The 11,313-nt window shown below is 59.9% G+C and overlaps 1 protein-coding gene across 1 annotated transcript; it reads left to right on the forward strand.

The window, feature by feature from the left end:
* Window positions 1-7,912: 7,912 nt before the first annotated feature.
* On the forward strand, window positions 7,913-10,785 carry ACTG1 (actin gamma 1). Its single transcript, XM_027517973.1, has 5 exons — window positions 7,913-8,026; window positions 8,446-8,814; window positions 9,095-9,533; window positions 9,641-9,822; window positions 9,911-10,785. The coding sequence occupies exons 2-5, from the start codon at window positions 8,452-8,454 to the stop codon at window positions 10,052-10,054; spliced, it is 1,128 nt and encodes a 375-aa protein (XP_027373774.1). The 5' UTR covers window positions 7,913-8,026; window positions 8,446-8,451; the 3' UTR covers window positions 10,055-10,785.
* Window positions 10,786-11,313: the final 528 nt, after the last annotated feature.

Genomic DNA, 11,313 nt, shown 5'->3' on the forward strand with positions numbered 1-11,313 from the left:
TCTGGCCACCTGCCCATGGGCATCCTCTGTCCTTTCCCAGGAATGACCTGACCCCAATCTGGCTCTCTCTGCCCCCTGACTATCAACTTTCAGGGAGACCTCATGAGTCTGCCCTCAACTCCCTACCCACCCACCCACCCCAGGGCGTTCTGGGTCTTGTTGCCCTGGCGTGGCACTCCAGGTTCCCTAGAGGTTGCACCTCCACCAGCTCCCACTCCCACATTCCTGGGGCTAACCCAACCCCAAATGACCTAGCCCCCCAGCTGACAGCCCTTGCATAGCTTCTAGAGAAGTGGTTTGAACACACACCCCTTCGGCCCCCAACCCAGGCCTGCCCATGCCAGCAGGATGTGTGTAGTTGGGGGAGGGGCTCAGAGTCCCACCCCTCAAATCATGCTGTGCGTCCTCAAACCAACCTCGGCCTCTCTGAGCCTCCTCCTCCTCTCTGAACTGGTTATCTATGGCCATCTGCCCAGGTGGTCTAGCTGCTGAAATAACCCAGCGTGTCCGGTGAGCAGACGGTATGGCAGCTGCCATCTAAACCAGCTGTGTATCCAACAGACACACTCAGGCCCAGGGTCTGCTCTAGCTTTGGGATCCCTCTGTGGGTGCTGTCTGCTCCCTGAACAGAAGGTACAGGGACATAGGGGTGGGCTGGCCCTGCCTCCTGAGTGGTGGCCCTGGCCCTCCCTTCTTCTGTTGCCCTGGGTACAGGCTGACCCCAATCCCACCTTGTCTCCCTGCGTCAGTACGGACTGAAGTCACCGGCCACTCCCAAGCCACTCCCTGTCACCCTTGGGCGGCAGTGACTCAGCGGCCACCGACAGCGACCTCCCCAGCCCGGGTCAGTGGCTGCCGGTGTTGTGCGGGAGGCCCGGGCCAGCCGGGTGGAGGGTTAGGGTGGAGCTGACAGGTGCGGCCCCGACTCGCCCAGTCCTCGCCCGACCCGGGGCACTTTGCCGCGATAGCGGGATCCACCTGGCGGCCCACCTGGGAATGACAGTGGCCTGTTTTAGAGCTGGACGCTCCGGGCCGCCGCGACCGGCCAGAGCGCCATCTCCTGGCCCAAGCCTCCAAACTCGCTGCTTACAGGGGATGATCCGCACCCAGCCCGTGCCTGATCTGGAGAGGTGCGTGTTGCCTGCGGGCACTGGCGCCCACCTCCCCAGTCTGCAGGGCCATGCGTGCAGTGCCCTGCCCGCAACCCGTTGCGGAGATGCGGGTTGAGCGGTGAACGGGCGGTCCCAGATCTGAAACCCGCTAACAGAGGGGGCGCAGAATGGCCGTGGGTGGCAGGGCGCCCCAGGCTTCCGGACCCAGTTGGCGCTGCTTCAGAGGCAGCCTCTTCCGCCCTCTCTCCGCCGCCCGCTGGACCTAGCTTCTCCCGGGACTCCGGCGCTGACCCCAAAGGGCCCAGGGAAAGCCGGTGCTGGGGCTGGGGTCAGGCTCCCGGAGGTGGAAGCGAGCCGGGGGACGGGGAGGGGCGCGCTAGGACTCGAGGCCTGGGACCCGCCCCGGGACCAAATTAGGAAAAGCTACCCTAGGCCCCGCCAGCGAGTCCGGAGTGGGCGGGGCCGGGCTCTATAGGCCCCGCCCCCGAAGCGCAGCTTCCCGGGGAAGTCCGAGCCCGGGAATGTGGGTGCGGCGAAGGCCCGGGTGACCCGTCCGGAACCGACTCGACCTCGGCCCTGACCTCGCCCCGCACCACTCTGCGCACCCCAGCTGCAGCCTTTGGAGTAGTAGCGGGGAGCAGACAGCATCAGAGCAGCGGCCTCCTCCCTGTGTTTTGCCCTGATCCGCCTCCCCGTCTTACGTGTGGCGCCAGGTGTCCCGGGGGTGCGGACACCTGTCGCGACAGTCCTGACCTAGTCCAACTCAAGAGAATTCGGCTGGCTGGGCGAGCTCCCCGCAGCCTGGGGCCAGAACGAGAGGTGCAGGAGGTGGGCCCCACCCTTGTTGCCGACAGCCCCATGCGCCTACCAGCTGCATTACTGGATGAGGGTTCCTGGGGATAGTCAGGCCTTGGGTGGGTCTCCTTTCCCTCTCAGCTCTAGAGTCATATTCTGAGCAGCCGCTCCCCTGTCCCTCTTCTGACTCTCAGGGAAGGCCCTTCCCTCTGGCAGGGCTGTCTGGAAACCCTCTACCTCTATTCCTTCTTCCCTCCCAAGTATAAGGGGACACCAGCTGCACCTTGCCTCAGAAGAACCACACTCTGGGGCCAAGGGCAGGGACAAACTGAATAACAAGCATTCAGGTAGGAGGTGGGGACTTGTCCCAACGCCAGGGGATGACCTGGAGGCCTGCAGAGGCAGCAGCCAATGGGAAAATCTTTCTGGGCAGATGCTGGTCCTGGGCTGGAGGGCTGTGAGTGGGAGGTGTGTGAGGTGAGGGGGTGGAGGGGTCAATCAGAGCTTGCCATGAGAGCCCCCAGCAACAGGGTAAGGGGCTGAATTTCTATCTCAAGGCAGTGGGTGGCAAGGGGGGCAGGGTGATGGGTTTGTAGCATTAATTGGAGGGAAGCAGAAGGCTGGCAGCTGGACTGGACAGACACAGGACCAGGATGTGCAGAGTGCTATGGTCTGGCAGGCACCCGGGTTTCTGTCTTTAGCCACATGCTGAGGTAGGGCTATCATGAAGCAGCTGGAAGCCCAGAATTCTGGGTATAATCCTTGGTTCCTTTTGGCAATCTCTGGACACAGCTCACCAAGAGTAAGAACTGTGCACACATGATAAGCCCTAACCAAAGAGAGCAGGGTCCACACGGGTGGGCAAAGTGTGCTCTTGGCATGTGTGCAAGCAAAGGTGAAAAGCAGACTGTGACCACTTCTGGGCCTCTGTGCCAGGCCAGCAGGCTGCTCAGTGGTGTAGAGAGCACTGTCACTGGCCCCGGAGGCCCAGGGCAGTGAGGCCTGGGGATGCGCCGTTGGAAGCAGAGTGCGGAGACTGCTGCTCCAGAGAATCTCAGGTCTGACACGTGGAGGTGCTGACTGAGTACCTCTTACTCATCAAAGAAAACTGAATGCCTGGGGACATCGAGGCCAGAGGTCTGGAAAACCTCAGTAGTGAGGCTTGGGGAAAGTTCACTGGGCCATCCAGGGGCATCCTGTCCCCACACCTATGTCCAGTGCAGGAGGGCCACCAGGCTCAGAGCCTCTGGTGGGTCAAACATCACTCACATCACTGGCCCATCTTCTTTACAGAAATTGAGACCCAGAACTCAGGTCCTGACTCCCAGCCCAGTACTCTTCCAAGGGCCCCCTCGGTTCCCATTGCATCATAGTGAGATGGGAAGCTCCCAGAAACTCCAGTGGGGCCTGTCTAAAAGATACCTGGAGCTCTCCACTGCCAGAGCAGTGAAGCTCTGGCCTGGGTATCTCTGTGTACCTGACCCCCTAACTTCATGGGGGGGTACACCCTGTGACCCTGTTTACCTGCCTCATGCAGCAATGACTGGATGACACATGAAGAGGCCTGGCCCAGTGCATCCTGGCACAGGACAAATGGCAGGGATGAGCATACAGCACCTGAAAATTCACCAACGCCTGAGTACCCAAGCATTTGGCCACCATGGAGGCTCCACAGGGCTTGGGGCTGCAGCCCCAGGCTCCTGGGGTGCCTTGGGACAGCTGGACTTTGTGTGCCTGTCTATAAAGTGCCAGCAGAACAAATCCCTCTAGACACCTAGACCAGAGACAGAAGTATGTGGTCTGACTCTGTTTATTGATCTGAAACTTAGAGGTAGGCAGGCCAAGCCAGCAGAACCTGACTTTGTTTACCAGGGCAGTTTGGGGACCCTTGTTCCAAACAGACAGAACCACTCCAGGGGCTGTGCCTGCCGCCGTGGGAGCCAGCCCAGCACCCTGGAGAAGGCCTTATGTGATAGAACAGTCATCTTGCGTTTGACCCACAAGCCTAGGAGAATACGACAGTGAGCTGAGGGTAGGGAAACTTGGTGGTTTTCCTTGGATTTTTTTTTTTGCCATACTGTGGCACACAGAACTTCCCTACATGTCCTGTCCAGGGATTGAACTTGTGCCCCCTTCAGTGGAAGCACAGAGTCTTAACCACTGGACCACCAGGAAAATCCTCCTTGGCATTTTAAAAATTAAGTCCTTTTATGAGATAATTTTAGACTGACACAAACGCCCCAAAGTCAGTATTAGTATTTCTGCAGACTTTCCACCTGGTTTCCCCTAATGTTAACATCTTACACAAGTCATGGTACGACTGTCGTACTGAAATTGACTGGTACTTAATTCATTAAACTTCAGACTTTGCTCAGATTTCACCGGTTCTTCCACTACTGTCTTTTTTTTTCCTTCCTGTTCGAGGATCCAACTCAGAATCCCACGTTGCGTTTGGGGGGAGGGGAAAGAAAGGCATTCCTGGCAGGTGGAGTGGCAGAGGCAAAAGCAGAAAGGGGGACTCATTACCAAGTCCCTAAGCTGCCTGGCAAGTAACTGGCTAGTGGGAGATGATGAGAGGCGGGAGGCAGGGATGGGGTGATGGGCTGCAGGTCAGGCTACCAGGTGCAGAGATGACCCTGGATCCTGCAAAGGATCCCTGGAGGCTGGAGCTGGGAGACTGACAGGCTGGTGTGGCTGTCAGAGGGAAAAATAAAGAAAGACCCTGAGCTGGGGTTGCCTGGCAGTGCCCCAGGGCTGGGGAGGCCTGGGGCTAAGTCAGTCAGGCCACACTTCCTTGCAAGGTGATGCCACCTCCCTGCACCAGTGTCTTCTCTGCCGTTATATGGCCGCAAGATGAAACGAGACGCAGCAAGCACACGATAAATCCACCAAACCCAGCACCGAATTAAAAAAAAAAAAAAATCACATTTCTCTGACCACCCTCCATCCTCACGATGGAAGGACACACCCGCTTCTGGGCAGAAGTGCAGCTGCCGTCTCTCGCTCCTCCCAGGGCCTCCCTGCTCACCCGAGCCAGGGGCTGCCACATTCATGTGGTCCCCTCCCAAGGGATTCCTGGGCCTCTCCATCTTGAGGGAGGAGGGGGCGGCCTTGTGCTTCCATTAGCACAGCCCTGAGATGACCTTGGGCGAGGCCTCACACTGCCAGTTGCAAAACAGAAAAATCACAGCACAGAATGCGGCGTTCCCCAAGCCCCCTGCGCAGGGTTTGGAGGTCTCTCTCTTTGTGGGGCTCGGTCCCTGGACCCGCAGCATCCACTTACTGCTGGTTCCGGGTGGGGGTGCTTCCCAGGCGAGGGGTCACCCCCTCCACACCCTCGCCAAACCTCCAGCTTCGCTTCCCCACCCCCCATCCCCGCCCGCGCCACCTGACCTCTGGGGACACGCGCACCCCACCCTTCGCTCTCGCGGCCGGGTGTGACGCGGGGCGGCGGGGTCTCCCGGACCCGCGGACAGGGTGGGAGCGGCGGCGGCGTGCCCCCCCCTCCCCGCCCCGTCCTCTCGAAGACAGCCTGGGCCTCCTTGCCCCCGCCCCGGCCGCCCGCCACCGCCCCTTTGTCTCGCCGGCCAATCCGCGGCCTCCTTGACTAAATAAGGCGAGGAGCGCGCCCAGAGCCCCTAGTCCGTTACTTCCGCCCCCCGCCCGGCCGGTGACTCAGGGCCGGCGGCGGGCGGGGACAGGGCTGCCCGGGCTGCGGCTTCCCGGGCGGCGGGCGGGGCTCCGGCGGCGCCGAAATGGCCAAATATGGCCGCACTGCGCGCCGCCGCCCCCCACCTGCGCACCTGCGGCCGCACCTTGACCCCCCTCCCCCCGCCCCGCGCCGGGTGACACAGCCGCGGAAGTGGAAGCTGCTCCCCCAGCTCATCCCACCCCGCGCCAGGCCGGCTGAGAGTGCCCCTGCCCCTCCGCCGCTGGCCGGCCCTGCGGGTGGGGGTCTGGCTGCCTAGGGTGGGAGCCCCCGGGAACCCAGGCCGGGTCCCACTTCCCCCCACGACTCCTTGACTTGTGCATCCAGCGCCCTTGCAAAGTGGGGAAGATGGCAGCGGGGGGTGGGGTGGGGAAGGGGACAGAGTTTCAACGGCCTCCGCCCCCTCCCCATCTGTCCTACGAAGCAGCCCGGGCGCACCAGACAAAGGAGTGCCGGAGGGAACTGGAGTCCGGGGAGGGGAGGCCCCCGCAGACGAGAGAGCCTGAGTGGAATGCGGGTAGGCGGACACTGGGCGCGACGCCTTGGACGATACTGGAAACTTCCCACTTGCCATGTGTGACATCTTGGGACCCCCCCCCCCCCTCCCGCCAAGTACTGCAGTCATCTTCACACACTCCCCCACCTGGGGATTGAAGGCCCCGTGGTTGTGTCCAGGGGCGCCTGTAAGGGTGGGTTTTTCTGGAGGGAGACAGCCCCAGGTTCTCCCTTGGGTGGAGCACACACCTGATGGACAGCAGCCTTGCCCTGTGCCCTTGCAAAGTCTTGGGAGTCGGGAACCCAGCTAGGCCTGGCAGCAAGGGTGGCCACAGGCATGGCTTTGGCATCTGGGTGACTGCAGTCCGCAGGTGAGCTGGGCACCTGCTTTACCTGCCTAGCGCAAAGGTAGATATGGACATCAGCTAGACACCAGACCTTGCCCAGCTCTTTGGGGCGCTCGGCCCCGCCCCCCATCAGATGCCAGCCAGAGCACCTGGACATTGGACGAGTCCCCAGACTCACTCTGCCTGGCACCATTGCCATCCCTCTTTGGCCACTGCTCTTCCCCATGTCTCCCGTGATGTTTTCATTCATTACTGAGCAATCCTGAAGCTTACAAGTCTAAGGAAACCATGATACCTAGTTCCCTCTGGACATAACCCAAATACTGGCGGGCAGAGGGGGTCATCAGGACCCTGCCAGAAGTGACAAGTCTTCAATGCCAGCTCCTGGGAGAAAGGGCGCGCCCTGGACCCGGGAAAACCACAGCCCCAGGGCAGCAGGGTCCAACAGTGGGACACCAGTGACCGACTGTACGCACGCACAGACACACACACACACACACACAACTTAAACAGAAGAGAGGGTGCCACCTTCAAGTTTAGAGGAGGAGTTGACCGTTTAGGCAGTCAAGACTTCTTCCCTGCCTCAGTTTCCCTACAACGCTCAAAGGTCATTAAAATGAAACAAAGCTCCAGCCCCTCCCCAGAGGGGACGGGGTGACCCCAAACCCAGAGTGGAGCCCCCGCCTGGGGACAATCGGGCCTGCGGTTTGAGGGGCAGGATGCGTTGGGTGTGGTAGAATCGGGCCAGTCTCTGTCTAGTCAGGGACCACGGTGCCCCAACTCCGACGCTGAGGCCTACGCGATCCTGGCTGCGGTGGGGGACAAGCGGCTCCTTCCCATCCAGACAGGGTCGAGGTCACGGCTCCCCAGGACCGCCTTGGAACACCGGGCCCACAGTGCCGCAAGGGAGGCCGGCCGGGACCACCACCCTCCCGGGACCACTACCCTCCCCTCCCCCAGCCCGGTGCCGGGAACCCCCCCTTGATGGCCTGCAGAGACTAGGGGAAGATTAAAGGGGGCGCGGGGAGGAAAGCCCACCGGCGCGGCCAGGCCGCGGGTACACACCCTGCTCCGGGTGCCGCCCAGCCCCGGGCCAGGCAGTTTCGGGGTGCAGCCGGGCCCTCCCCCACGGCGCGCGACAGTCCCGGGGCGGGGCCCCCAGGTCAGCTCCCGGCCTCCTATGCGACCACCCCTGCAGCCCCCGGGGGCGCCCACCCATCCCACCCGCGCGCCGGTCAGCGCGGGGTCCCATTCTGGGGGTCTTGGGCGCCCGGGGGCAGCGCGGGCGGGGCGGTTGGGGGCGGTGCGGGCGGGGGGCGGGACCGGGCGCGGGGCCCCACGTGCCCCTCTCGGGCGGGCCAATGGGCGCCCGGCGTTCGGAAAGATCGCCATATATGGACATGTTCTGGGGCCGCGCGCGCCGCCGGTCCGCGCGCGCGCCCCGCTTCGCTTAAATACCGGCGGGGGAGGCCGCGGACGGTCTCACTCGCCGCAGCCGGCTCGTGTTCCGTGTCCTCCCGCGCTTCTTTGCTCGCTCTTCCGCACCCCGCGGCCCGTCTCCTCCATCGGTAAGCGACCAGGCCTAGGCGGCCTGTCTGGGTATCCGGGCCCTCGCACCCCTTCGCAGTTCCTCTTTCTACTCCCGGCCCTAGAGGCCTGGCCACCTCGACCCCGGGAACAAAGGGTGGTCGTGTGGGGCGGGGTGGGGTAAGTGGGCTGGGACGCGCCCCACCTGGTTCGCGGAGGGCGCAGCGGGTGTGCTGCTGGGGGAGGGGGCAGGGCGAGTCCGGGCGGCAGTATTGAGAGCCCCCAGTCTCCTTTCCGCGGAACGACGTGGGAGGGGGCGTTACATAAAAGCCGGCCCCGGTTCCAGGCGGTTACTCTGCAGCCGGGTCGGGGGGAGGTGGAACGCCTCGCGGGGAGGGTCATTGCCGGGGCCGTTCTCTGAGCGTCAGGGCGCGCCTGAGTTGGTCTCATCTTTGAATAGATCGCCATGGAAGAAGAAATTGCCGCCCTCGTCATCGACAATGGTTCTGGCATGTGCAAAGCTGGCTTTGCTGGGGATGACGCCCCCCGGGCCGTGTTCCCGTCCATCGTTGGGCGTCCCCGACACCAGGGCGTCATGGTGGGCATGGGGCAGAAGGACAGCTACGTGGGCGACGAGGCCCAGAGCAAGCGTGGCATCCTGACCCTTAAGTACCCCATCGAGCACGGCATCGTCACCAACTGGGACGACATGGAGAAGATCTGGCACCACACCTTCTACAACGAGCTGCGTGTGGCCCCCGAGGAGCACCCCGTGCTGCTGACGGAGGCCCCTCTGAACCCCAAGGCCAACCGTGAGAAGATGACCCAGGTAAGCACAGCCGGGTGGGTTGAGCCATTTCACCTATTTCGCTAGTCATTTCATGTTCAGTTTTGTTTTCTGAAATTCAAGTATTTCTTTCAATATTTCCAGGGTTCTGTTCTTCTCCTGGCATTTCCTTCCTGAAGTCTCAAGGTTTCTTATTTGTGTTTCTGCTTGCTTCCTTTTCTTTTCTCCACACATCACATTTGTGGCATGCTGGCATGGTGTGAGAGCATGGGGTGGCCCTGAGTCCCTTCCTTTGAGTAAAGAAGCCTTTTGTCTCCTGCAGATCATGTTCGAGACGTTCAACACTCCTGCCATGTATGTGGCCATCCAGGCTGTGCTGTCTCTGTACGCCTCTGGCCGCACCACTGGCATTGTCATGGACTCTGGGGACGGGGTCACCCACACGGTGCCCATCTACGAGGGGTACGCCCTCCCCCACGCCATCCTGCGTCTGGACCTGGCTGGCCGGGACCTGACAGACTACCTCATGAAGATCCTCACGGAACGTGGTTACAGCTTTACCACCACAGCCGAGCGGGAAATTGTGCGTGACATCAAGGAGAAGCTCTGCTACGTCGCCCTGGACTTCGAGCAGGAGATGGCTACTGCTGCATCCTCCTCCTCCTTGGAGAAGAGCTATGAGCTGCCCGATGGTCAGGTGATCACCATTGGCAATGAGCGGTTCCGGTGTCCCGAGGCACTCTTCCAGCCGTCCTTCCTGGGTAGGTGTCTGGCGGGCAGCATGAGTGACCTCCCTCTGAGGCTGCCGAGGGTCAAGGTGCTTTTCACCTTGAACGTGCGATTTCTGAGGGTGAGTTTTGTCCCTTAGGTATGGAGTCCTGTGGCATCCATGAGACCACCTTCAACTCCATCATGAAGTGTGACGTGGACATCCGAAAGGACCTGTATGCCAACACGGTCCTGTCTGGTGGGACCACCATGTACCCTGGCATCGCTGACAGGATGCAGAAGGAGATAACTGCGCTGGCTCCAAGCACGATGAAGATCAAGGTGAGGCAGAGGCGGCTGTGGCCTTGGGCCCAGGGGCCTTGCGGCTAAGATGGTGCTACCTGCTAAAGCCCCATTCTTGTCGTTTCAGATCATTGCTCCTCCCGAGCGCAAGTACTCGGTGTGGATCGGAGGCTCCATCCTGGCCTCCCTGTCCACCTTCCAGCAGATGTGGATCAGCAAGCAGGAGTATGACGAGTCTGGCCCCTCCATTGTCCACCGCAAATGCTTCTAAATGGACTGCGAGCAGATGCGTAGCATTTGCTGCATGAGTTAATTCAGAAGTATAAATTTGCCGTGGCAAATGTATACACCTCATGCTAGCCTCATGAAACTGGAATAAGCCTTTGAAAAGAAATTTGTCCTTGAAGCTTGTATCTGATATCAGCACTGGATTGTAGAACTTGTTGCTGATTTTGACCTTGTATTCAAGTTAACTCTTACCTTGGTATATGTTTAATACCCTGTGCATATCTTTGATTTAAACCCCTAGTTATATGCGGCTCTCTCACCTCGAGCTGAGGTGAGAATGTTTATGGAAGAGAAATCCAATGGCTTGATAAGAATCTGGGAGACTGAGTCTCTCAGTCTGTGCAGGGTATTAATGTGTCAGAGCTGCCTATTCCAGGATTTCTCTAGAGGCTGGCAAGAGTCCTGAAACAGTTGTCATTTCTGTCTTGGCCGGTCTTACACGGGGTTGGGAAGGTCCAAGCCGTAGGACCTGCTTTCCTTTCTTACTGAAGATTTCCCACCAGAGCACTGTTCTGGTTACTTGCCTTGAGTTGGAAACAGTTTGCATTCACACCTGTAAATTTATTCATCCTTTTAATTTATGTAAGGTTTTTGTACGCAATTCTCAATTCTTTTAAGAGATGACAACAGACTTTGATTTTCTACTGTCATGTGAGAACATTAGGCCCCAGCAACGCGTCATTGTGAGGAAATAAAAGTGCTGCAGTAAACCGATCGGTGCCTGTGTTCATCAGTGGGGAGCGGTGGGCTGTGTGCGGGTGTCAAATTAGGCAACAGAAACTGATTTCTCCAAAACCAGAGGTGAACAGAGGTCCCGTGAGCATCTAGAGTGCGTCAGGTTGAGCTTCCAGGGAAAAGGAAAGCTTGAGTGGGACTAACCCCCAAGGGGGCTGGGAGGAGGGTGGCATCTTACACTTGGTGTCTTTGGCATAAAGATGTGCTGCCATAGAAGCACGAAGGGCGTGGCTTTCTCAGCACACAGGTAGTGGGCGGGTGGCGGTGCACTCTGGTCAGTGAAGCAACCATAGGGTTGATGAGAGCCGGATTGATGAGCTGTGGAACCTTCAGTCTGCTGATAAGGGTCACCTGGTAGGGGGAACTTGACTCAGGCTCCAGCCCCAAAGCTTTCCCTAAGGGCAGGCAGAGTCTTCCACAGCTATTTCAGGTTTTCAAATTTGGCAGGTTGGGTCAGACCTAAACTTCACTAGATTGAAAAAGCTATTAAGGGTATGGAAGAACACG

Source organism: Bos indicus x Bos taurus, chromosome 19 (genome assembly GCF_003369695.1).
Source record: "Bos indicus x Bos taurus breed Angus x Brahman F1 hybrid chromosome 19, Bos_hybrid_MaternalHap_v2.0, whole genome shotgun sequence".
NCBI lineage: Eukaryota > Metazoa > Chordata > Mammalia > Artiodactyla > Bovidae > Bos > Bos indicus x Bos taurus.

What these genes read in the sequence shown, in the direction of transcription:
- ACTG1 (XM_027517973.1), top strand. Translation starts at nt 8,452, where the DNA reads ATGGAAGAAGAAATTGCCGCCCTCGTCATCGACAATGGTTCTGGCATG. An exon ending in ACCGTGAGAAGATGACCCAG is followed by an intron (nt 8,815 to 9,094) that starts GTAAGCACAGCC and finishes TGTCTCCTGCAG; the next exon opens with ATCATGTTCGAGACGTTCAA. An exon ending in CAAGCACGATGAAGATCAAG is followed by an intron (nt 9,823 to 9,910) that starts GTGAGGCAGAGG and finishes TTGTCGTTTCAG; the next exon opens with ATCATTGCTCCTCCCGAGCG.